At 43.9% G+C, this 25,583-nt stretch overlaps 1 protein-coding gene across 50 annotated transcripts in view; it reads right to left on the reverse strand.

The window, feature by feature from the left end:
• Nucleotides 1-1,772: 1,772 nt before the first annotated feature.
• Nucleotides 1,773-25,583, reverse strand: part of RIMS1 (regulating synaptic membrane exocytosis 1) — a 411,017-nt gene continuing 387,206 nt past the window's right edge. For 48 of the 50 annotated variants that reach the window (XM_073224834.1, XM_073224832.1, XM_073224839.1 and 45 more), the window contains 5 exons: nt 11,230-11,368; nt 9,212-9,324; nt 6,326-6,427; nt 5,585-5,724; nt 1,773-4,315 (listed from right to left, as the gene is read on the reverse strand). In XM_073224834.1, the coding sequence (XP_073080935.1) occupies nt 4,097-4,315; nt 5,585-5,724; nt 6,326-6,427; nt 9,212-9,324; nt 11,230-11,368 (713 nt within the window). In that variant the 3' untranslated portion in view covers nt 1,773-4,096. The remainder of the gene's footprint in view (nt 4,316-5,584; nt 5,725-6,325; nt 6,428-9,211; nt 9,325-11,229; nt 11,369-25,583) is intronic. The other 2 variants (XM_017641339.3, XM_017641340.3) reach the window with 1 other exon arrangement.

Here is a 25,583-nt window from a genome sequence, read left to right on the forward strand (position 1 = left end):
GGCTGTTTGGTGGGCGGGCCCCGCTGCTCACCAGCACCTCGCCTTTGGCCTGCGGCTCCTCCTCCAAACTGCAGGTCCTTTGTGCCAAAGAGGAGTCGGAGGAGTAAGTAACTCGTGGGGCTGTTGGGAGAATCAGATGTGATCCCACAGCCCTTTCAAATACATGTTAGTGGAATTATTTCTTTATATAATGATCTCTCTTAATAGACAGGGAGCGTCTTTAGGACAGGGTCGGTTTTAATTTTTTAAAATTTTTATATCCCAAGAAATTAATATCTAGTTCCCAACAAAGCCCTTAAAGCACAATCAGATTCTCTCTCTCATCAGCAAGAAACCGTACGGACTGAGCAAAATCGCTCTTCCTGGGTCACTCTCTCTCTAGCACCGTAGGCCCTGAAATGCCAATGTTTTAGACTTATTATATTTTTTAATATCAAATAGTTTATTAGTAGGTACATGGTTTCAGTGACAGTAATAAATTCACCTGAACAGGAGACAATAATCAAAAGAATAAATGCTTGCTAATCATCAGAAGATCTGTGGCCATTAGGGCTGTCACGCAGAAATCCAAAATCACTTAAAGGACAAATCTTAGAGATACACCCTCGTATGAATCCATATGGAAGAGGACATAAAGGCTGGAATCTGTGGAATTCTGTAGAGTATCACCTTCTAACCGAACGGGACCAGATGGCACCACAGGTCTGCGCTACAGTATGTTCAATTTTCAGGGTAGTTGCAGAGCTTCCAGAAAAAACATTGAATGTATGTCTCAAAGCATATATGGGTGATCCATGTTTTTAGGATTCCTGTGGCCTCAAAGGTCCCCAGAAGACTCACTGAGGCCTCAGGTGGGCCTTTTCCACCTCAGCGTACAGACTTATTGATGAGAAGACAGATTTCTGCTCTTCGGTCTGTGTCTAGACAAAGAATTCGAAAGCCGTGTTCAGCTGCCTACCGTTTCCACAGCTGACTGGCTCCCACCCCTCCCCACCCTCTCTGTTCGGCGTTCTCTCTCTGCACGTGCACCGGACACCCGGCTCCGACACTCTGCTGCAGACTGGACTGATCGGTGGCTTTTGTCTCCTGTTGACCCCACCTAACAGATACTTTCATGTCTGTAGACCAAACAACGGCTTGACTCAATTGGGTAAAACTCAAGTCAATTGTTTAAAGAGCTTTAAACACCTGATGTAGTGAGGTCTCAGACAGCTTTATTGTCTCAGATTTGATCATGGATTTCAGTGTTTATTTTGCTTCACGGAGTTTAAGCCAGTGTGGTCTGTAACAATTTTAAGGGCTCTTGGGAGGCAGAGACCAGATCTGGACAGTTATTTTGCCACATACGAACTGCAGTATGAAATTAGCACTTACCAAGTATTCTGTGAGGGTAATGCTTATGAGATAGAGGAACACACTTCTGGGGAAGAAGAAAAATTATGAAATTATGTTAAGGAAGCTATTAATGACTCTTTTAACACGTTACTTTAGGAGAGTCACTACTATATTGGAACAAACATTTATTTCCTAAGATTTTAATAAGAATGACTGAATGTACTGCTTGTTTTTTTAAGTTGGCCTATTCAGTAAGTTATGGTTCTGCAAACCAGTCAGGGGTTTAGAAGGAAAAGATGGAGAGGAGAACCAGATGCTCTGAATATAGATGCAGAAATTAGTATTTTGATATGTCACATAACTTGAAATAATTTGGCAATTTGAGAACAGAACCATCTCTTTTATTAGCACAAACACAGCAGAACAACAACCTTCCATTTGATTCTTTCTGAGATTTATTGTTTTTAATAATGCCACTTTTCAGAAGTATAGTGGTGTGCTCATTTAGACAGGCTGACAGAGTGAAAACCTTTACTATGTGCACCTGGCCCTCTGGCACAGATTACGACATACAGAGTGCAATGACAAGTCACAGCAAAGGCCCCCAGCCGACGAGTCCCGGCCTCCCCGTCCAGCGACCTGGACCCCACATTGCTCACAGAAGCCACAGCGGCCGTCTGGCAGAACACAGAACACAGGTGGCTACTGACTGACATGAAAAGTAAATTTTATTAAACATGTTTACATACATGAGTTGGAAGTTCATTTAAAAGCACAGGGGGGTGTTAAGACAAGTGGTCAAGATAGAAAGATAGTATCCAATTATAACTGGTTAATGTTGGCCACTCAGAATGGAACCCGGTAGAATGCACCAGTGCTTCAGCATGGGGAGTTGTAGTCGATCTGTGCCCTGTGGAATGACGGGCAATGAATCTGCCATGGGTAAATAATAATAAATAATTCACTTGGTGCAGGCAGGATGTCTATGGATTAAAACCTAGTGTGTCCACAGTGTCTACAAGTGTTACAGCCCCACAGTAGGAATCTACACCAATATGTTTATTAGAAGGAATTTGGTCCATACTACATCACATTTTCCAGAGGGTAAAAAATAAAGTCCATCTATAGACATTTCACCCCAGACTCGCACAGTGAGTCTGGCTAAAACCTGCAAAATGTCTATAACAAAAATGGATGGCTTAGATTTCTTGGTTATTTCGGTAGAGGAATTAACAAGCAAACTGTACAAGTACATGCAACAGACAAGCTGGCCTATGTGGAGCTAACATACATTATTAAATAACCTTTTGTTTCTTGTCTTTTTCTTTTTCTTTCTTTTTTGTTTCTTTTTTACAAAATGTGCATGCAGCTTTGAACAGTTCCAAGTCATGCTGCTCTATTTGTGTAGTCACAAAAGTTGAAGGACTCATAAAAGAAGGGAAAACACTGTCAATGCACCTGCAGACTCTGCAGTTTATAGCACATATACAGAACATCACAGGGGGAAATTCAAGGCCAAGAAAAACTCAAATGAAGAAAATGCAAATTCAAATTGGACTGTTTTATTTTTTCCCCTCAAAAAGTAAGATACTTTGCGTTAAAAAATCAAGCTTTGTGCTTGCATCAATCTCAAAGAAATGTAAACTAAAACTTGATTAAAAACATTAGTTTAGTGCAGAGTATTTCAACTGGAATTTCCAGTGGAATAGATTGAACAGCTCATACCATGCTCTTTCCCAGGCAGACGGGTGCGTCTACACCGAGACATGGCTGAGAAGCCTGGGCATAGCTGGAAGTGTCTTAGGCTCAAATCCATTTCTAGTCACCATTTTGGGAAGTCAGAAGTGTGGTTTGTACACATAAGCATGTACTTTTTTTGGACGTCAGGAAGAAAAAGGCATCACAAGGAGTGTTTCCAAAGTACGACTATGCAGCCAGTTCTGGTTCCCAGCATTAGAGGCAGGTTGACGTCTTTAAAAGTCTTCCATGCCAAACACGTAAATTTAATTTTTAAGAACACAAACAGATATGTTCTTCATTCAAAAAAAAAGTGATTCGGTGATTGATTTGTTTGGAAGATAACTCTTTGTTTTCTGGGTTTCCAGGCATAATAAGACTCTGAGGAATTATAAAATGAAGGCTGGGGAACCCTTGATCGGCCTCATCTCGTCGCGCTGTTGCACACCTGGGGAGATGCTACAGAGACTGCTGCAGCCCTTTCTGTGGTGCTTTTGGAAAAAGAAAGGAAGGGTCTCTGAGCATCACAAGGCCGTCATGACCCAGTCCAACCAAGCTTGTGGGACTAACAAGCCGGCGAGACACAGATCGAGAAACCCAAACGCAACGACAACACCTAAACACACGAGACACACAACAGAACAGAACTTCTCAAACCAAACACCAGGGGGACGACACTGCTTGTGATCTGGGCAGAAACATGTAAAACACAACTTTTCACAGAGCAAGAGTTTCCAGTTTGTTCATTTTGGTGTGTGTGTGTGAAGTTTCCCCTTTTCCTATTTGTTAGGACATCAGTGAGTCTCACCAGCACACTGACCCTTACTGTGATTTGACAGATTGCTTTGTTCTGTCGTGTGGAGCCGGGTTTTAAACAACATTTGGGACATATTATTGAGAAACTACTACGGGCAAAACACAAGTTGATTGTCTGTCTCCAACAACGTTTTTGATCATGAAATATCTGGTTCAGGTTATGATCCTGAAAGGCAGAGTTTTACTGGAGTGACTCCGGTGTGAGTTGCTATGAGCGAATGCAGGGAGGCCCGGTTGAACTTTCCAGAGATGATTGGGAAGCCCGGCGGGTGAGGGGAGTGAGTGTGGGGTCCACCAGGGATGACGGTGGGAACAATTTGTACCATCCGATCACCATGCTGGACAGATCGAGTTCTTCCAACAAGATTTGAGCAACACCCATAAAGCATTTATGGTCCATCCTGCCATAGTCCCCCCAGACAATCACCTGCAGAAACACAGAAATGCAGTATTCAAAAACACTTGAATTTCTCTCCCTTTCACATTGGGAGAGTTGAAAGAAACTATCTGGTAAAAGTGGTAAAAACTATTGAAGGAGAGGAAATGAATATAACGAACACCAAGGAGGAGGAAAAGATAAGAAGATACTCACATTTAAGGTTCACAAAGAGACACTTGACATGAATTCTTAGATTGGATAAAATGCAAGTCATGTTTCCCTAGTGAATGAGGGTATTCTGTACAGAAACTATGTTAAAGGAATAAATATACAAGTTTATTTATATATAAATTCAACACCTTCTTAGGTAACTACTATCTAGCAAGCAACATGGACGGCCATAGGGATATAAAAATTAAACTTTGTGCATGCTAGGAGGGCAATAAGCCCAACCCCGTGGATGATGGCGTGACTGTACGATGGAGTATGGATAACGAGTGAGAGAACTCACTACAATTTCTTTTATATGATGGATTTGGTAGTGAAGGGGGAGGTTGAAAAATAATCGTAAGTTGGTGCCTTTGGAAGACTTGCCTGACAATTTTGATTTGAACAAGTGATTAAAAAGTCAGTTTGCTCCCAGATGAGGGTGTCAGACAGGCATCCCATCACACTCACTCCAGGCCCTCTTCTCCAAGCTTCTCAACTGAACTCTTTCCTCTCTGTACACGGGCGGAGGGGATGCATCTCGCCTGCTCGATTTACTGAGTAACTTTGCCCAATATTTAACCTGTGTGATTCTCAGACATAATCTTTACAATGGGGACATGGTATTTATTGCACACAGTGGTTGAAACTATCAAAAGAGGTGATGTATGTCAGCGCCTCACAGTGCACGCGACATTCCTTGGTCCCGAGTTCCTGCTGGCGTCTGCACCCCGCCCTTTTCCTGCCTTGGTCCTCTGCGTCCCATGTCTGGCACACAGCAATGCTCAATAAACTATTATTAGTATCGCTCGTACTGACATCTATCTGTCATCAACCAACAATGGAGGCGAGGGGAAAGGTGGGAAACAGGGCAAAAGGAGAGGGTCAGGATGGAGAGAAAGAAGAAAATAAGGGGCAGAGAAAATACAAATTTTGTTTTCTTGCAGATCCGCCAGATGTTCTTAATACATTATTTGTATTGTAAATTAACAATTTGTGTTTTTCCTACTCAAGGGTGTTACACTACCGCTCTCCTACTGAACCTTTTCTCTCCAACGTTTATATGGAAAACGTGGATATCATGATGTAAAAAGTGAACAGATGACTCACCTGAAGAACTTTACCCTGGGGACTTTCGTCAAAAACCAGGGACTGTTGGTACAAAGGATCAAGGGTTTTTCGTGCAATTCTTGTCTTCTTCTTGGCAATACAGGCCCCATTTTCCAAAAGATACACTTTGACGTATGGTGCTGCACAAAGGTAATATTAATATGTAAGAAATGAATCCTCTGAGTTAAATTGATTTTATGAGAGAATGCCTTCTGGGAGAATTAGAGATGCTTATCGAAAGTTTCCAATTTGATTTTCCGGTGCTCCATAAACTCTATTCCTTAAAACCCGTATGCTTGCAGGGCAGGGCTGCTATTTTCCCCATTTCAAGCGAATTCGCCACGTCGTCACAGGGCTCCGGCTTACTTGGGTTACAGCCAGCATTACGATCTCGGGTCTGTATCGTCAAGCTCATTGTTTCATCTTTATGATAAGAACTAAATTTTTTCTTTTGCATTTGTAAATGTGCAGAAAAAAATAACCGACACAAGCTGGAAAGCAATCAAAACTAGACTCCTGAGTATGACAATAAGGACAATATTCTTCCTGACACTTTCTGATGGAGTAATTGTGCAAGGAAAATCCAGGCCCATTTTTCAAGAATCAAAGAACACAGAAAAGCTGCCTTTTTAGTCGACCAGATGATGCACACAGAACATATGAAATTCAAAGGTAGCAAATGGTTTGCATTTTTGGCCCGGGTAAGATCCTGTTGCCCAAACTAGGAGGACTCCTCCTTACCAGGTGTGGATTTGGAGCCAGGTTTCTGCGTGAGGCTTCGTGCTCTTATGACTTCAACTTCCAATTGGCCCTTTTTATCCTCCATACCGATTTGTATATCACCTGCAAGTGGGGGAGAAGAAACACGTTTCAGCTTCTTTGCAGATACGAGCAGTTAAAAAAAAAACTAAAAAACAGAGGCCTGAAACAAACTCCAAATTACAATCTTCATGGTATCTCGATAAAAGTGAATATATAGAGCCCTTGGCCCACTTTTCTTTCCCTGCTTCCAAATCAGGGTTTGAAACGTTTCTCCTCATCTTTCTGATACTAGTCCATGTTACAGGAGCCCCATCTTAGTTTATAAACTGCTGAACTACAACAATGTTGAAGTGTGTAGGTGATTTTGTACTCTAATAAGATTATTTATCCCTTACATCGTCTAGTATACAATACTTAATAAAAAGGTGTAATTGTCTGTATTTCCTTTATCTAGAGAAGACCACCACTAATATTTTGGTGAATATCCCAGCAATCTCATAAGTACTTTTCTTCTTTCTATCTACCTTCCTATCTATCACGACCATACATCCTCAATTGGACTGTATGGATTGCCGAATGGTCATGTCATTACCTTTTTAACCAGATCCCTGTTGATGGACACACAGGTTACTTACATCGCTGTATTATGAACAGCACTTCAGTGAACAGCTTAATAAATAATTTCTGTATACTTGTTTAGTAATTTTTTGAGCATAAATTCTCAGCTTTTTAATTATTGGCTCTCATGGAATGGACATCCAGAAATTCCACGCGTACTGCCACTGCCCTTCAGGAAGGCTGTGTTAGTGTGTGAGCTCCTGTCTTCCCACTTCCCTCAAGCCCTAACCATGGAGTTAGCACTGTGCCTGATTTTTGCCAATCTGATGGTGCTGAAAGCTATAATTTGCATTTCTTTGATTATTAGGGAGGCTAAACTATTTCTAAATATTATCACCGTGTATTCCTGTGTCTTGCCTGCTCATGTTATTTACCCATTTTTGCTAAGATGTTCCTCTTTTTCTGATTGATATACTTTGTCTCTGAAAACATTACATATAATTATTTCTAAGTTATTTTTAGCTAGTTGAATTATCTTCATTTTCTCATCTATGAATTTTCTTTCTTTGCCAATCAGCTGACCAGCTTTGTGGTTCTGGACTTCATTAATTTTATAATTCTGTTGTAGACCTCAGTGCCTAAAGGCTTTTTGTTTTGTTTTTTTATGTTTCAGTCATATACTATGTTACACATAAAGAGTCAAAGTGACCTACATGAAGACCTATTACTAGTATCAAAGATTCCCATCCTCTTTCTCAACTTCTTGCCTTCCAAAGGTCACTGCTTTCAAAATTTTCAATATTCTCAACTGATTAATTTTGTACTGTTTGGCATTTGCTCCCCATCTCTAAATACTGTACTTATATGATATTCCCCTATTTTTTTTTTAGTTTTAGATATCGATCTCTCTCACTTCCTTCCTACCCCCACCATACACATGCCACTTTCTGTCATCCCACACTCCCAATATTAATATTTATATTATCATGATTAGGTAACACTGTTTACAGCTGAGTGAACTGGGACACTCTGATTACTTCTCATTTCTTGGACAGCTCTTCATTTCCCCTACACTTAGTAAGTGTCTTTTGAAAAAGCATTTGCTTACATTTTTACATACATATCACCAAGGAACACCTTACTCTCTTCTGCTTGTTTACCCTCTTCCCATAAAATCAAACACATTAGGTAGTCTACATACTTTCCCTTATGAGCTCTGATATGCTACAGTTTGGACAGATTGCTTTTAAAGCTCCCTGTGCTTTAGATTTTCCTCTGCTAACATCCTGGGTATCCTAACCATTTTTCTCTGTGTTGAAGCATTTATTTAATTGTTGGATCTCATCTTCCCCATTCTTTAGTTCACAGTTTTTTTGAGTTCATGGTTTGAGACCCTTCCTGTACGAGCATGTATTTCTTCCAGTCAAGCGCCATGATGTGGCTGGCTAGTGCACTCCAGTGCGGAAAACAGTTTTTACTTGAATTTTCTGAAGGTAATGCTCAGTAGTCTTCTGGCTTTGAGGATCATTATTTGAAGAGTCCACTGAGAATCTGAAGAGCCCAGTGAGAATCTGACTTTTGGTAGTTTTGCATAGAACTGTTTTTCCTCTTAGGCAACCTGTAGGATTTTCTGGTGATCTCCAGGGCCGGGATGGTCCATGCTGATGCACTTTGGTGGTGACCTGTCTTCATGCCTTTGCTGAGGGCTCCCTGGGCCCTTTCAAGCTGAAGACTCATGTCCTTCAGGGAAATGTCTATTGCAGGTATTAATCCTCTTCATTCGTCATCTTCTTTTAACTTTGTTTAGGGTGCATTTGCTGGTAGAAATTTTTGAATGATCTGGCTTTGGTTTGATCCTTTGGAAGTTCTTTCCCACTCCAAATATAGGAACATTTATTTAAGTGTTTTTTTAGTATTTTCTGTGTCTTTCTTTACCTCCCTGTTCTCTTTTATAATATAATTGAGTCTAAATTATTATTTTTTTAAGTTCAGAAGTAGGGAGGCAATTTCATGTATTTCTTTTTGCATAATTCAACAGTCTCACCAACTATCCTTATCCTACATTTGAATCTATTGTATACTATCTTGACAGGGGTTTCTGATTAATTCAAAAATTTATGACTAACTTTATCCATTTTGCATAATGTCTCAAGTTAGAAAAATGTACTAGAAATCAGAAATTAGTCATATGAAAATGGCAACACTCTAGCTAACACACAGCTTCTCACTTGCACTACTACTGTGTTATTTTAAATGACCTTGGCCACAAGATCACAGCACTTCTCCTGTACAAACCATGACTCTTACCCATTGCAGGGGTGGCGAGGGTTTGGCGGCCAACAAGTTGGGCTGGTCCCAGTCCATCAAGAAAATCACTGAATTGACTGTCTGCTCCTAGTCGCACTCCAGGAAATATTAGGCTATTAGCAAAAAGACAAAAATTAAGGCTTTAGTTTTAGAATTCTTTTCATTAGTTTCCGTCTGACTACTCATCCTGATTATAAATAATAAATACTGCTTAGACAATTAGCTGACTTGCTGGTTCATTGAATGGCCTGTGAACCAAGGGTATGAGGCTCAGCATTGACTGAGAACAAGTCCGAACTCTCAATTTAACAGCTAATGTTCTATTTAGGGGGCTCCATTAGAGTTTTAATATTCTAAGTTTTCTGAACACTTTCAAAGACAAATCCCTACATAGCTATATTGTGGACATAAAATATATGATGCAAATTTTTATACCACCAACTCTGCATAAATTTGCTCATGAACATTAAGTAACATTAATGCTAAATTTAGAAGATGCCTCATAATTTCTTATTTACAAACAAGTGTTTAATTTATTCACTTAATTTTTATGCTATCTGAGACTTTTATTTGTTCATATGGAAATGAATTGGTTAAAATATATCTATTTCTTGCTACACCATGGCTGCCTGAATTCCATAGGATGTAAACTCCACTCAGCTGTGACTCTGCTCATCTTATTTATTGATGTATCTTGGGTAAAAAGAATCGTGCTCCTTACGTAGTTGGACTTCAATGAGTATACTTTTTGAAGAACAGAAAAAAAAGATTTCTATAGGGATTTATTGTTTCCCATGTGTTTTCACACATATTATATCCTCACAATCAAGGGAACCAGGGAAGAAAGAGGTTAAGTGGCTTATTCATGGTGGGGTTAAATACTACTTGATTTGCTAATTTTCATAACAGAAAATAATGTCTCCAATCTTTCATTTGCACATTGCTTTATAATATGTCATCAAATAGTGGTAGGATGTAAGCAAGGTTATTTTCATAAATATGTCTGTTAATTTTTATTCTTAACTATATCTTGCTGGAAACATGCATACCAATCATTTGATCAAATAAATGGACTCACCATTTTTGGGAATGGGAAAGTAGATCATGAATGTTAACTTGGAATCATTTTATTTTACTTTCTGAGCAAAATAGAAAAGTGCCAGTAAAATAAAATAAGGTAAAATATTAATATTACTATCATACATTTAATACAATTTAAAATTGGTAAATGAAATATTTGAATAATCATGGAAAATTTGTGCATGGGCAATACCCAGCTAACCCACTAAAGAAGAGTGATTACTTATGTGTAAGATCTAGCACCTTAGTAAAAGCTCAGTTTTACCAGAAAACTTCTCAAGCATAGAAAAAAATGCAGGCTTTGTGCAGATCTGTATGATGTGGTAAAAATGGAAAGCAAGGAAACAAAACAAAAATCCAGTTATATTTTTTCAAGATTAATTAATTTCAGAATCAACCAAAACTCTTTAAAATAATAAAATAATGAAGAGGATAGATCCTGGGTTTTTTTCCTAAGGGAAAAATGAGTTGGTTATGTTTTAAGTACAAGAAAATTTAAGTTGCTATTATGAGCATGTTGGACTTATAACAACTTAGAGCTCAAAACGGTTTGGAGAAAAGAATTTATATGTGACATTAGGCTCTCACATCTGAATTTTAATTGAGATTTCGGTGACTGGACCAAATGTTTCTTTTTCCATCTGGAAGAATCCACTCACTGTGGCATTTCTACAATAAACATACAGTAGGGGCGTATCCTGAGTTTTTCTCGATGACAGAAATCAGTTTATGTGTTAACCCAGCATTTCTTCACCCCTTGGAAAGGTCTGAGTGACCCGGTGGGTCCCCGTGTCTGTACCCTAAGAAGTCAGGCTGCTTTGGAACGGACGGCTGAGCTGGTGGTGAAATACTAGTGAGCCAGGCCCAGAGACTTCTGGGGGAGGCTCTGTCCCCGTGCCCCTGACGAGGCGCCCGTGCAGCAGGCTGCTGACACTCACTTGCCCTCCGAGCTGTAGCTGTTGATGCTCCCGTCCGTGGACTCCCGGCTGGGCTGCCTCACCATCTTCCGCATCTCGGCCGCCATGCCCGTCTCCGTGCTCCGCTGTATGGTGCTTTTTAACTTTTTGTGGCCCGACTCTGCCAGGAGAGAGCAAAAGAAACTCTAAGTTTTGTTTAGACAGTTTCCCCCGATCTACTGATTCTGCAAACACAAGAGTCAATTATGGATATAATGCAAAGTGTACTCAGAAAAGTAGTGTAATCTCACTCCAAATTTAATAAGTCTTAGTAAAATCTCATTATACAAATCCTATTATACATCATAGTGTAATAATCTTATTATTAAACCTCTTTGCCCAAACAGGCTTTGGCTGAGAAGAGCAGCGACAGAATGAGGACCGCTGACCCCCCTCTAGACGCCGCCTGGGCCTCAAGGAACCAAACGGAGCCGCTGCGCTGCTGCTGCTGACGGGGTCGGCTGCGGTGGGGAACTGGCTTTGGCCGGACCCTCGGACAGGCGTCCCTTTGTCTGGATGCTCGCGATGTGTGGGGACAGACCTCGGCGAATGGCCCGGTCCTCGGAAGAGGAAGAGGCCCTTGGAACCCAGCGGGAGAATACCACCTCATGGCACTGCCCGTGTCAGCGATCCTCGTAAGAGGAAACAGTGGGTTGTTCTACTGATTCCACACTTCAGGGTGCACAGCCTCACGTGAGATGGCGTGCAGGTTACCTGTGCAGGTGAGAAGGCATGTCCTAGTTCCAGGGCTACACGGCTACCTGTGGCCTCATGACCAGGTGCATGACTCCTGACCTGCAGGTTTGAGTGAGTGTCTTTTTGCACTGTGAATACTTCTTAATTGTCATAAAACCTCTGTGAAGCAGGTGCCTAAAGCAGTCCTAAATGAACCACATGAAAGGCTACATGTTCTCTCATTTTGGTCACTGTCTCTCTTTTGTAAACTGTCTAACGAAAATGTAATTGGCTATATACTATATGGATGCCTTGCTGAACAGTCTCTACCTAATAGCCACGGTGATTCCTTAAAAATATAAATCTAGACACGTCACTCCCGTGCTCAAGATGTGATGGTTTTCCATCAAAATTAAAAGGAAAATCAAAGTTGTTACCATGGCCCGTGAGACACCAAACGACCTGGCCCAGCTACCTCTCAGACCCCACTCTCCACCCCTCATCTCCGGGGGGCTGTCTTCCTCGCATTTTCTCCAGCACCCTAGGCCGGCCGCTCCAGGGTCTGTTTCCCTTCCCGTCTTCTGATCCTCTCACCTCGCTCCCTCGCCTTATTCAGGCCTCCGCTCCCGGGTCACCCAGGAGGCTTCCCCCGACCCTCATCACCTCTCCTCACCCTGCTTTTCTCAGAGCTCTGCCCCGGGGGGCATTAACCCTCCGTCCGTCCGCCTGCTCCCCCAGCTAGAATGTAACTCCCACGAGGGGAGGGACGCTGTGGGTATTGCTCAGTGTTTGTTACCCAGAGTGTCCAGACGGTGGCACAGACTCGCTAACGGGATCACATCACACATACCAATGTGCAATTTTCTCATTCCATTTAATGCAGTTATAATATAAATCTGCCTACATTTATTCTTTGTAATCATTGCACTGTTCCACTGAATGGCTATGTGTTTTGGTAATTAAACCATCTCCTTATGGTGAACATTTGGGATGTGTCCAGTTGTAGGAGTTTTCATAGAACAAACCTAGAAGTTGAAATGCTACGGAAAGGGTAGACTCTGTAATCTCATAGCTATTTGTAAATTGCCCTTCAGAAACATTATGGCAGTTTACACTCCTGCCGACATTCATAGGGATGTACCTGTTTTCCTAGCTAAGGCTCAGAAATGCCCTCCCGCTCTTTGCTCCCCTGGACTCGCCACTGCAGCGTCTGTACACCCCCTGACAGCAGGGGCTTCATGCATGACCGTTCTGCATGCTGCGAGTTCAGTTTGGTACTTGTTTATACACGGCGCCTCCTTCTTGGGTGCAGATTCTTTATGAATCACTGCGGTAGAGCAGTTTCACGCACATACAAGGCTGTACTATCAGAGCCGAGCAGAGCTGTGGCAGTTTACTCAGAGCAGCATGTGGCCAAGAGCCAGGGGAGAGCACCAAATTCTCACTGAAAATGGTGAGGATCACAGCTAGAAAAACGGGGGCAGACTTTAAATCTAAGGGTGAAACTGGAGGAGACAAAATGAAGAGGCTGAGCAGAGAAGTTCAGGTCAGAGGACCATTCACCCCGGTCACCGGGCCTCCCCCCTCGGCACCCACCCGGCCGGCCAGCACCGCCCAGCACCTCGGGCGCCCCGTGCGCTGTCCCACGTGCTGGGGACGTGGCGGCGAGGGACCAAGTCCTGCTCCGCGGAGCTTACATTCTAGCGTGTGCGATGTCAGGGCGGCAACAAACAAATAAACAAATACACCCTATGCCTGGCGGTAAGGGCTACAGAGAAGATTTAGGCAGGATAAGGGGCATGGAGGGGGACTGGGGCAGGGTAGCAACGGTGTTATTGAAAAGGAGTTGGGGTCTCATTAAACATCAGAATGGAGGGGGTGAGGCCGCCGCCGAGCGGTACAGGCAAGCAGCCGGCGTGGCACCGGGGCCGCGGTGGGAGGCCGGCCGGCCGAGGGCTCGCCAGCAGCGCGCAGGTGCCCCGTCTGCTCGGCGGTCTCCCCGAGGCGGACGCGGCCTCCGGCCGGTGGCGACTCTGCTGCCGGGGATGCCAGGGCTGTGCGTCCACCTGGCAGGCCGCGCGACGCTGCTGTCGCGACCTGATTTCTCTTGCCTAACACACGTTTCACACGGTTGTCGTTCATTACACATTTGCTCAACAAATTAAAAGAAAAAATTTAAAAGTGAGGAGTCTCTATCGATTTATTTGCATCTCGATATCGGGTTATCAAGTTTTCTTAAAGAAGGGTAGATCTACAGAACGTCCCCAAATTCTTAGAGCGGTTTTAAACATCGATAGCTTCCAAAACGTAAATGTTACAGTCTGAAAAAGCATCATTTGAGAGGTTGGCTGTTGAACTTTCTTCTACTCTTGGTTTTGTGAATTTGAATAATACATTTTTAATTTTAAAGTTGTTGTTTTAGTTTTTCCAAAGGTGGCAAACATGGCAAACAAGGTCTGATATCCAGCCGCTGTCTGGGTATAACATGATATCCAGTCATGTTAAATCAGTATTCAATGCAAAGAGCTCTGATGGTCAAAACAATTTTATAAAGGCCCAGGTAAAAGCTGAATAAACAGTGCCTTCTCAGAATTTGCCTTATTTAAATTCATAAGGTAAGGGCTCTAATACTCAGAATGCAAGGGTTGGAAAGAATATGTTTATGGATGTGGAAACTAATTTTGGAGAAGCAGAATTCATGCAACAAATACTTGTTCAGCATCTATACCGGGCCCAACCTTCCCTGGATGCTGGGGATACAGCAGTGAGCGTCACAGACCAAGATGCCGGCCCGAGCCTACGTTCGAGCAGACAGACGGGGTGCCCTCAGCGCCACACTCGTTAGCAGCAGAGGCTGGATCAGAACCCTGTTTTCTCAATCTCAATCCTGTGACATGCCAGCATACCAGTGTAGGAAAACACAAAGTCTGAGCTTATTTACTTTACAAATAGAAAAATGGCTTGGCTACATAGTTGCATATATATAAATATATCCTCATAGGGGCTTACAAGTGTATTTGAAAACTCTGTTAAAATCACAGATTCCATACAAGTACAAATGTATGTAATTATCTGTACCTCTGCACATATGCTGTAATTATAGCACAAAGATATGTTACACATATATAGTATTTTTAAATATCAGTATAATGCATTAAACCATTAAATTATACAAAATACTGTTATATTTACTCAATATACCACCAGTACTTAATACTTATTTATCTCCAGTGAAAGATCAACTTGAAATTCTACTATCAAATTATGACATGAAACCTCTGACTTGAAACCTCTGTCCCAAGTATTATACAAAGAATAAAAGGATTAGGAAAACTAGCATATTTTAATATTTTATATTCACAGACACATGAAAAATTAGTAAAATCCATTAACATTTGGGGATAATATTTTACCCATGCTTTGAAAGAACAAGCTTCCTCTCATAGAATGTTCCAAATGTGTCATATTTACATATATACTCTCTCTCTGCTCATATTTAGAGGTGTATGTTATATTTGGGAACAGCCCACTGATTTGTTAATTCATTCTGTAAATACTCGGTAAGCATCAAATACCCACAACACAATAGACTTCGTTCTAGGTGTTGGCACTACAGCAGTAGTAAGACGAGACAGTGCAGACACACAACTAAAACAAATAGGTATTTTAGGTATCAGTAATCATCACAGAAAAGAAGCTAAGGCAGAAGAGACTGTCTCAGCAGCGTGGGTTTCTCTTGGCCAGCTGGACAGGAAGGAGGGTCACTTCTGAGCACGTAGAAAGGGAGGCAGCCATGGGGAGACGTGAAGGAAGGATGCTCCAGGCAGAGGAGCCCGTGTACGACCCTGGGAGGGCCTGACCCTCCCTGACTAGTCTGACAGCCAGGGGTGCTCCAGGTAAGGTGGGTGAGGAGATGGAGCAGATGAGGTTGCAGCAGCCGGTGGGGCAGGGGCTGCTGGGTGGCAGCCTGCGTTCTTCCAAGGGTGGGGGGGGTCAGGGTCTGATTAACGTTTCTATTAATGTCATTAGCTATTGTGGGAGAACCAACTGCAGGAAGCAGAAGCGGAGGCAGGTGGACATGGAATGCTGCTCTCCTACTGAGAAGAGGTCAGTCAGTGGCCAGGGTTGGGGCACCAGCAGTGGAGGTGGGCAAGGGGGCCAAACTTGGTTTCTATTTGAAGCGGATCTGACAGTGTCGCTCTATTGGGTGTGTGAGTGGCTCAGAACAAAAGGAGTCAGCGAACCTTAGATTCTTGGTTAGGGTAAATGGAGGAGCAGGAAAGGGGGAGGAACTCGTGGGTGGTGGAAATAAGGCGCTTTCTTTTGGATGTTTGAAGGTCTTCACAAATAGCCATGTGGTAAAGCAGGAAGTACAGGGATGAGTCAGGACCACGGGGGATGGGCTGGTGCCAGAAACAGGTGGGTAGGTGGGTAGGTGGGTAGGTAGCTAGACAGACAGACAGACAGGATATATTGGCATGCAGGTGGAAGTAAAATCTAAACATAACACAGAGGAAGTAAAGAGAGAGATAAATAAAAAGAGTAAGCGGAACAGAGCCCAGGATATTTCCATATTTAGAGGTCCAGAAGAAAATGAAGAAATATAAGGCAGTCAACCAAGGAAGACCTTTTAAGGTACGGGGTGAAACAGGTGAGTGGCACATACAGGCATCGCAAGAACAAAGGTTTTCAAGAGGTAAAACACTTAGAGTGGAAGAGTACTTGGAATTGTAGTAAGAAACAGACACAGGCGATGAGGGCATCTGGCTCCGTGGAGAGCAGCAGATGTGGTGAACCGTGGGGCGGGAGCCGGACAGGAGGGGCCGGTGAGAGGAGGCGGTGAGAGCTGAGTGTAGGGGGACGGCTCCTGTGACTCTCTGGGCCAGGTTCCTTGGGATCGGCAGGTGGTATCTGGAGAGTCCCAGAGGATTAGGGGAGATGGTCTATTTTTTAAGATGTGTGATATCAGAGCTTGCTTCTATGCAGATGGGAATGGCTAATACACAGGGTAAAACACTACATTTATAGGTCTAATATTATTGGTTGGAAAGGTGAATAAAGATCGATCATCTCCAATAAATAATCTTCCAATCAAAGCAGGTTCTAAAGACAAATGAACAGTCAATCCATCAATTAACTGGAAAAATCCATAAAAGAAAATCACCTAATTGATTAAACAACTTGGGATCAAGAATAAATGCAATAATATCCTATTAACTCACAAAGAAAAACTATAGAGCAAGTGATGTTTTGATTGCTCTCAAAGTAACAACTGACATTAGCGATAAAATTTACTTGTTTATATGGACAGTGACATAATTCAGTTATTCTTAAAAAGAAAAGTTGTTGTGGTTAATATATTTTATTCACACATTCCTTTTTTATCGATTCAGCAAACCATTTCCGGCACTCTGGGCCCAGAACCTCGCCCATGAGTGTGGAATGGAAGCGGCCCTGCCCCCAGCCACCCATTGCTTAGGAGCAGAGTCCGCGATCAGAGTTTGGGATTCAGTGCCAGCGCGACACGACATTCTTCTGCACATATTGAGCTTTAAAGGTATTTATCTTACGTAACTTCAATCATTTGGAGAGAGAAAGAGAAGAGAAGAGGTACAGTTTAAACAGAGAGCATGTTTTGCGCTGGCTATGCCACTAAATGAGCGTGTGACCTGGCCAGACTGAGAAATGCAAACCTCTTCCTTTACTTTGTCCCATTTCCTGGGGATAATCCTGGTGTTTGTGCACCTCTCAAACAGGCTGCCTAAAAACACGGGCTGCTTTGGTGCAAACAAGGCAGTAACACTATGGTTAAACTGACAGCTGGACTTCCCGGGGGTCTGTAAATCAGTGTGCAAGGCTTTTACGAAGGAAACGTTTGCTCCCTGCAGGCCACGGTGAGGGGGGATCTACCTTCGGGCTAAGAGCGCAGCATACTTACAGGTCCTAAGATGGTAAGGCGCAGAGCCCCCGAGGGAATGGCAAGCGGGCTCCGGGAGACGGAAGGCGGTGAAGTGAGCCAGGAGGGGCCTCGCGGACGTCTCATCCGGGCTCTCAAGGTGCACGATTACAGACCCTTTGGATGGCTGCTGTATTGTATCAACGCTGTTCTTAATGGCTTCCAGGTCTGGGTCTTCCCAGTTTCAGTATTATTCTCATCAATTTACATGTGATTGGGCTCACATGCAGTATGATGGCCATATTGCTACAGATTCCCAGCAGTCGTTCCTTAAGAGAAAATCACTAGCAGTTCCCCATTGTTGCCACGTGCTCCCAATGTGGTTGCCACATAACAGGGAATTATTAGGTATCTGTTCCAACTTATCTTTAGTTTTGAAGCAAACAAAAATATCCCTTTTGTGTTATTGCAATGTTTTTGAGTATACGTCATCCCAGACCAGGTAGTACAACAACTTGTACTTATTTGGAGATTATTGTTAGAAAATTGCAGGAAGGCTTTTGACTTTTCTGCTTTACCTCATTTATTCTGCAGGTTAATCCTATAAGCCATAAAGTTTGCTATTTCCCTCTCATCCTCACATTTTACCAGAGATTTATAATGAAAGGAGCATAGTGGTCAAGAAACTAAAAATGGTAGCACTCAAGAGTATTTTTGTGAGGTGGATGGAATAAATTCCCTTGATGATATTTCAGAATACTTAAACCTTTAACAGTGATACACTTGTCCCTTTCATCCCACTCCCTTAGCCCAGATAAGAGACGTTTTCTTTTCTTGCCATGCACTTAAGTTCTCTACAGAAATGGCATTAGGAAAGGGATTCATCTGTCTGAAACTGGCCCGGATTTCCCCAGCTCCTCTGTGGCTCACGCTCGTTCTGATAAGAATCCTGGTATTGATGAGTGACTGGAAGGCGTGCCTGTCCTACCAGCTCAGCCACTCAGCCACACTCGATCTTTTCAGCAAAACGCTTGCTAAAGTGACATAGATTTTTCCTTTTGCCCAGCTGGTGGAAAAAGCAGCAAGTTAAGTAAGCAATAGCAAGTTCCAGATGGTCTTTTAAATACTCTGCAAATTAAACTTCATAAGGCTGCCAAGAAGTATTTAGGGAGAGGTTTACGCTGCTGAAGCCCAGGGCTGTGCCACACCCTATGTTGGACACATCCAGAAGTGGCGGCGGGGGGTGGGCGGGTGACGCCCTGCTGCACTTGTCCCTGCTGCACGCTGCTCTGTGTCACAGCCTCAACGTTCCAAGGCATGTCTGTGTTTGGACTGAACTGTGCCCACCCTCATTTGTGGGGTGGTCTCACCCCAGCACCTCAGCATATGGCTGTATATTGAGATAATAAGATTCCCAGGGAGGCTGTCACCCCATCTGAAGGGTGTCCTTACAAAAGGAGATGATTAGGACACACAGAGTGGACACCACGTGAAGAGGCAGTGGAGGGGGCCAAGTGCAGGCCGCGGGGGACGCCTCAGGAAACCCGCCCAGACCTGGACCTTGGGCCTCTGGATTGGTGAGCATATAAATCCCTGTTGCTGAAACCAGCCAGTCTGTGGCATTTCTGTTATGGAAGCCCTTGCAGACTGATACACCTGCGGAGTGGACGCTGTCATCTGCCATTCCAGTATCTTATTTAATAAATGTGATTAAATACAACTCAAAGCACCTGGAGATAGACTATCACCTAAATGCCCTGAGGGTGGATGACCGCCCCCCACTGCCCCAGATACTGGTACGGACTTGTTTCAGGCTGCCTTGATTAAAAAGGGGTCCTAAGTATTACAAGATTAACCTAAATCATTTATCAACAACTGATGTCCTGAAATGAAGGCCTTAGATTTCTTTCTCCAGCAGTAGTAAATATACCACACTAGATCAAATCTTTTTTCTTTACCTTCCTTTGGTCTAATAACTTAGAGTAAGCCAGATTTTCATTTACTGAATATAAATAAACTCAGAAAATTGATTATATACCATCCTTAGTATAAAAATCAAACAATACTTCAGGCTGAAACCTAGAAAGCAGCAAATGTTTTATGTTTCAGTTCTTTTCTGTTTGCTGTATTACAATTTACAGGATCTTTCCTCCAAAAGGCAGCCTCATACCCCAAGCGGCGGCTGGACGGGAAGCGGCCTGAGGCCAAGTGTGGAGTCAGACTGGGGATTCAAGCACTAGCTCCCACGTGATCGCTTTGTGCCTGCAGGCAGCATGCTAAACTTCGCTGTGCCTCACTTTACTCACCCAGGAAAGGTGGGGGGCCTGATACCTTCAGTAGACAAGGGCTAGTCCGTGCTCAGGACTGAGGATGGTGTCCGGCACCTACTCAGGTTCTCTACCGTTACACAGTTAAGGTCTCAAAGCGTCTCACAGAGAGCAGGTCTCCGAGCTGAATGATGCTCTACTCGCAGCAAATCTTTCTGTGCTTCATATGTAACTCAAGACGCTACTTGGAATGAAACATAATTAAGCTTCCACATGTCACGGAGATGACTCACGCCCCCATATCCACGTCTCTTAGTGAAAGGGCTGCCTCCTCCTCCCTTCTTCCCTCCTCCCTCGCTGCCTCTAGACACTCGCGCGCCATCCATCTCAGGAGATTCTGCACGTCACTGCGGAGGAGGCCGAATCGCCCACAAAGGAGAAGAACCACGGAAGGCGGCTGCACCCCCCCCCCCAAAATACCGTTTCCCTTCCATTCATCATAACTGGACGCTTACTCGGATTTCTAGTCACCAGCTCTGTCTGGCTGGGACAAGTTCGTTCCCGAGTGTCATTTCTGTTTACCACCGCAGCAGACACGCCTTTCTAAAGGATGCGTGTTACCATAAAAAACGGCTGTATCTACGTACTGAGCGATCAGAAAGGAAATTTATGGTTTAGGAGGAGGGGAAAGGTATCAAGATGAGCTAGTGGGTATGGAAGAAGTTAGCCAATCCAGGACAAGATTTTCATATTCAGAGAGGAGAGGGGACCATGAGCTCGTAAGTGGGGAACGGGGAGAGGCAGAGAGAAAGTGAGACCAGTTTTCCTGCCTCAAAAGAGGGGACAAGAGTGAGGGTGCCACCAGCACCTGTGGTCGAGAGCAGCTGCACCGGGTGAAGCCTGCGGCCCTGTCTGAGCCCTTGAGGCAGGGGCTGAGACAGAGCCGCACCTCCGAGGATGGGCACCCAGTGGGAGCCCGAGGCCTGGCCACACTGGTCTTGGGGGTGGCCTGGGGGCCGCTGGTGCGCCGCTGGCCAGGAGAGAGTCTGTGACTGGCAGGAATATCACTGTGTACCAAAGGGTGAGATCTCTGGGGAGATCCGAGAAACTGCGGACTCCTTGCTTACCTATCGACAGCGGTTAGACCGCAGTTAAGTAACAAAACATAACGTTGCACATTCAAAGTGCAGAAGAAAGACCTTAGAAAATAAAGAGGTAATGTTTGGTGGTGAAACTTGTAAAACAGAATATTAAAAATTTGGGGTCTTTAGTTTTTACCCCACTGCCTTCTATGTTTAGGAAATGAGGTAAATAAGAACTTGAAATATACAATAATAGCCTAAAATGTGTGTTGGTGAGAGGAGAATCTGGTGCCCAAGGCTTCAGGTGGCACCTTAACTCATGTGGAGGGAGGAGCAATCAAACCCTTTGGGGGTCTCTTTTAGGGGGGCACTGATTCCATTCATGAGGCTTCACCAATGCTGCGTCCCTGTGCCTGCGGGAATGTAAGGAACCAGCTGAACTATGACGAGCACAGGGTCAAAGATCCACAGGCCACTTGTCAGTGAGCCCGAGCGGACGTCCAAGCGCTAACAGGGCGGATATGTTAACAGAATGGGAACTAGGAGTGACACACTTTTATTGATATTAATTTAACATCCTCAGCAAAGTCAATTACTATCAGTCTCTCATTTTTACAGATATTGCTTATTACTCTCAATTGTCCTAACTTGATTATAAAACAATAATTGCCCTGAAAGTCTGAGGAATTAGAGAAGCATTAGGTATTACTCACATGAAAATGTTTGATTCTGGTTTAGCTACATGCAAGACTGGACGCTTGTGCCCTTCCACCCCAGTCACGTACTGAAGCTAACAGTCAGTGTGATGGTATTTGGAGATGGGCCTTTCGAGAGGTGATTAGGTCATGTGGGTGAAGCCTCATGAATGGAATCAGTGCCCCCCTAAAAGAGACCCCAAAGGGATTGCTTGCTCCTCCCACCACGTGAGTTACGGCGGAAAGACGACCACCCATGAGCCCAGCAGCAGACCCGCACCAGAGCCTGACGTGCTGGTGCCGGGACCCGGTGCTGGCCAGCCTCCGGCAGAGCCGTGAGAAGGCAGCCTCTGACGTTTATAGCCAACCGGGCTGCGGTGTGTTTACCATAGTGACCCGAATGGACAAAGCCCTCAGACCTCGAAGGGGAAGCCCGTGAGCATGGCCAAGATGGTAAAGCTGATAACTCTTTTCTAGAAGCAGAACAAAAGGATATGAGCTAAAAGGAAGCCTGATACTTTTTTCATCACAGCAGAAGTTATAAAAATATTAAATACTTAAAAAATTTTGTGTCTTATACAACTAATTTCACATTGGCAGTACAAATGAGGATAAAAAGAATACCAAAAACAAACACTGAACTGAAATCTGGAATGTGTGCGGTAAGTGCATTAAGCAGATCCAATCTAGAACAGAGTAGGTCTGACACTTAGTACCAGAACTTAAAAGGAGCCAGGGGCACTAAGGTTAAACCCTTTGCTGGAAGTCACACAGCTATTTAACGCCACAGCGAAGATCAGAGTCTTTCTGCTCCAAAGTCTCTTGTCTGCCCTTTACTGTAGGTGAGACTTCAGTTTCATTTTATAAAAAAAAGCAGACTCATCATGAAGCAGTGAAGTGGTGAGTGGACTGGGTCCTGTGTTCCGAAGGCTGCTTCAGAGAGAACACACGCTGTCACACCCCATTTGCTCATTTTAACAGGTCACGTCCAACCTGCAGGGCCTTCAGCATCTCCCTGCTACAATAAGTCATTGTGTAACAGGTGGTGCACCCCGGAGGCAGCCATGCACAGCGGCCCCCAACCACTGCCGATTAGACACAGTCCAGAGAAAGCACTCTTAGCTCTGCTGTTCTCAGAGACAGAAGGCTTTTGTTTCCAAATCTCATTCTCAAGCCCTGTAATGTAAAAGGCTCTCAGTAATGCTTCTCCAACCTGCCCCTAGAAAAGTGCAAAAGGAGAGACGCACTGTACGTCCTGGGCACCCTAAATGCTTGACAAATTGATTTCAGTTGTATTTCCCTACAAGATAAATTCATATTGAGAAATAATAAGCCATCAAGTTCTAAATCTGAGAAGAACAAGAACATTTTGTGATTTTGAAAGCCTCATCTACCACTTGCTAAGTTAAAGGGCAGAAAAATATAAAAAAGAAATTTAAAAAGATCAGACTTTGAAAGGCATAGGAGAGAAGAATTTTATCAGGAATAAAGTAAATAATTCTGATGAGAAATGATGTGTAATTTCATAAAAGCTAAACAGAAAGGAAACATATACTGGCGATTTCAATTGCAGAATGAGACACTTCTCTTTAACCTCTCTGTTTCCCTTTCAAGAACACTGCCAACAGTGTTGATACGGAAAGCTGTCCTTCCGGTTTTCTGGCAACCCATAATCTAATAATCATATTCATAATTTGAATATGCAAAATATTTGCAAAATATTTTCAGCTTCTTGATGTGGGAGCCATATTCTGACTTACTTACATTTGCAATCACCACTAGGGTAGCATATGGTTTGGGGGAAACCAGAGGAGTGTGATGCCAATTAAACAGTTTGCCCAAGAACTACCCACAATGGACCCTCAGGGGCTCTCTCTCTCTCTCTCTCTCTTACACTCACAGGGAGAAAAGAAAAAGGAAAGGAGCGGTGACTTTTATTGTTACAATTAACGAGTGGAATCAAAAAATTTCACGTTTTTCACAACAAGAAAAACCCCTTTTGAGGAGAGGGCACATTTTCTCTCACATCCGTTTGCCCCTTACCTGCCTGGATTTTCCCCACCCTTCCTCCTTGCCCCCCGACCGCATCCTGACTGGCGGCACACGGCCCCCTCCTTGGCGCACCGGGACGGGAGCCGCCTCCTCCCTGAAGCACTTCTGCCGTGTGCCTTCCCTCATCCTATCCTCTTACATGTTACTCTTCAAACCCCAGAACTCTCAAACTTTTTCCTCCCATGAGCTGAATATAAACATACGTGGGTCCACCTTCTACGCACTGTTTTCTCACATACATGCATACATACATACATCCTCCATTTCCCAAATATATATCAAACATTTAAGAGGACAGGCACTGTGGATTCAAAACTGAAAGGGGCTTACAGCCTGGGGTGGGAGGAAAACATCTAAGTCCTCCTTTTTCAGCAGAACAAGAAGTGTAAACTAAGCCTCGGTGAGAGATGCGACAAAGGGTGCTTTTCCACAGGGGCGCTGCGCCTTGAAGGTTAAAGACTTGCTGGACGGATGAGGAAGGGAGGGGCGCTCAGGTCTGTGGGGAGCAGGTCCCCCGACGGCCTCTCCACTGAGTAATCACAACACTTGTACTTCGAATTCCTTATTATCTGGAGCATACATCTTATTGTTTATATTCTTGAAATACCTCTAATCTATAGTGTCTCTTATCTATCTTACTTAAACCGCACTTTCAAAGTTCATAGCCAGACCACTGGTCTTTTCTTCGTGTAAATTCTGCTTGGATTCCTCGCAGCAAAAACCCAAAATACAGGGGGACGGGGGCTGCAGCAGGGCCCCTGCCCCACGGGCCGTCTCGGGAAATGAGTGAGAAAGCACAGCAGAGTCAAGTCTAGGCGGCGGGCTGCCTGCCCTTCGTGGCTCCTCCGTATTTTTGGTGTCTTCTAGTTAGCTCTTCTCTCTGCTGCCCCTTGAAGATGGTTTCTCCCCCGAATCCGTCTTTGACGTAGAAGCTTAAGCCTCCCTGAGGCTTTCCCCGACCCTCGGGGCTGCTTATGGACGCCCTCTCCATGGGGTAACCCTCCAGGGGTGCCCCAATCTCAGTACCTGTCCTGAGTTATTTCTGGCCATCTTTCACCTAGGAAATCTTACCAGTACTTTAGAGTTACAGCACTTTGGAAGTTTTTGATGGTTTTATGATACATCAGCTTGGCTAGACTGAGTCCCCAGTTACTCAAACACAAACCTCAGTGCTGCCGGGAAGGTATTAGGAAGGTGTAATTAGAGTCCGCAGTCAGCTGGCTGCCAGCACGGGTGCCAGATATTCTGGATGGGCCCGATTCAGTCAGACGAAAGGCTATAAGAGGAGAAGTGAGGCTTCCCTGAGAGGAAGTCCCACCCGGGGGCTGCGGCTCCATCCAGTTAGCCTGCCCTTCCTCAGGGCCTGCACTACGGATTTCAGACGTGTCCCGACAATCACATAAGCCAGTTCCCTGCAATACATCTCTTAATATGTATTTTCTACAGATCCTGCTTCTCTGGTTGAACCCCAACTGGCAGAGGTCTATAGACCCAAACTGGCCGTCTCTACTAATTTCCCACTTCTGTAGAAGGTATTGTCATTCTTCCATTATCAGACATGGTTATCATCTGTAATGTGTGTCACCTTTTCTCTTCTACCATTTCTCTCCTTGTTTCAGTTGGTCTCTCCTTACGGAGGTTCTTATTCACTTGGGTTTGGACCACCACA

Source organism: Manis javanica, chromosome 16 (assembly GCF_040802235.1).
Source record: "Manis javanica isolate MJ-LG chromosome 16, MJ_LKY, whole genome shotgun sequence".
NCBI classification, from domain to species: domain Eukaryota; kingdom Metazoa; phylum Chordata; class Mammalia; order Pholidota; family Manidae; genus Manis; species Manis javanica.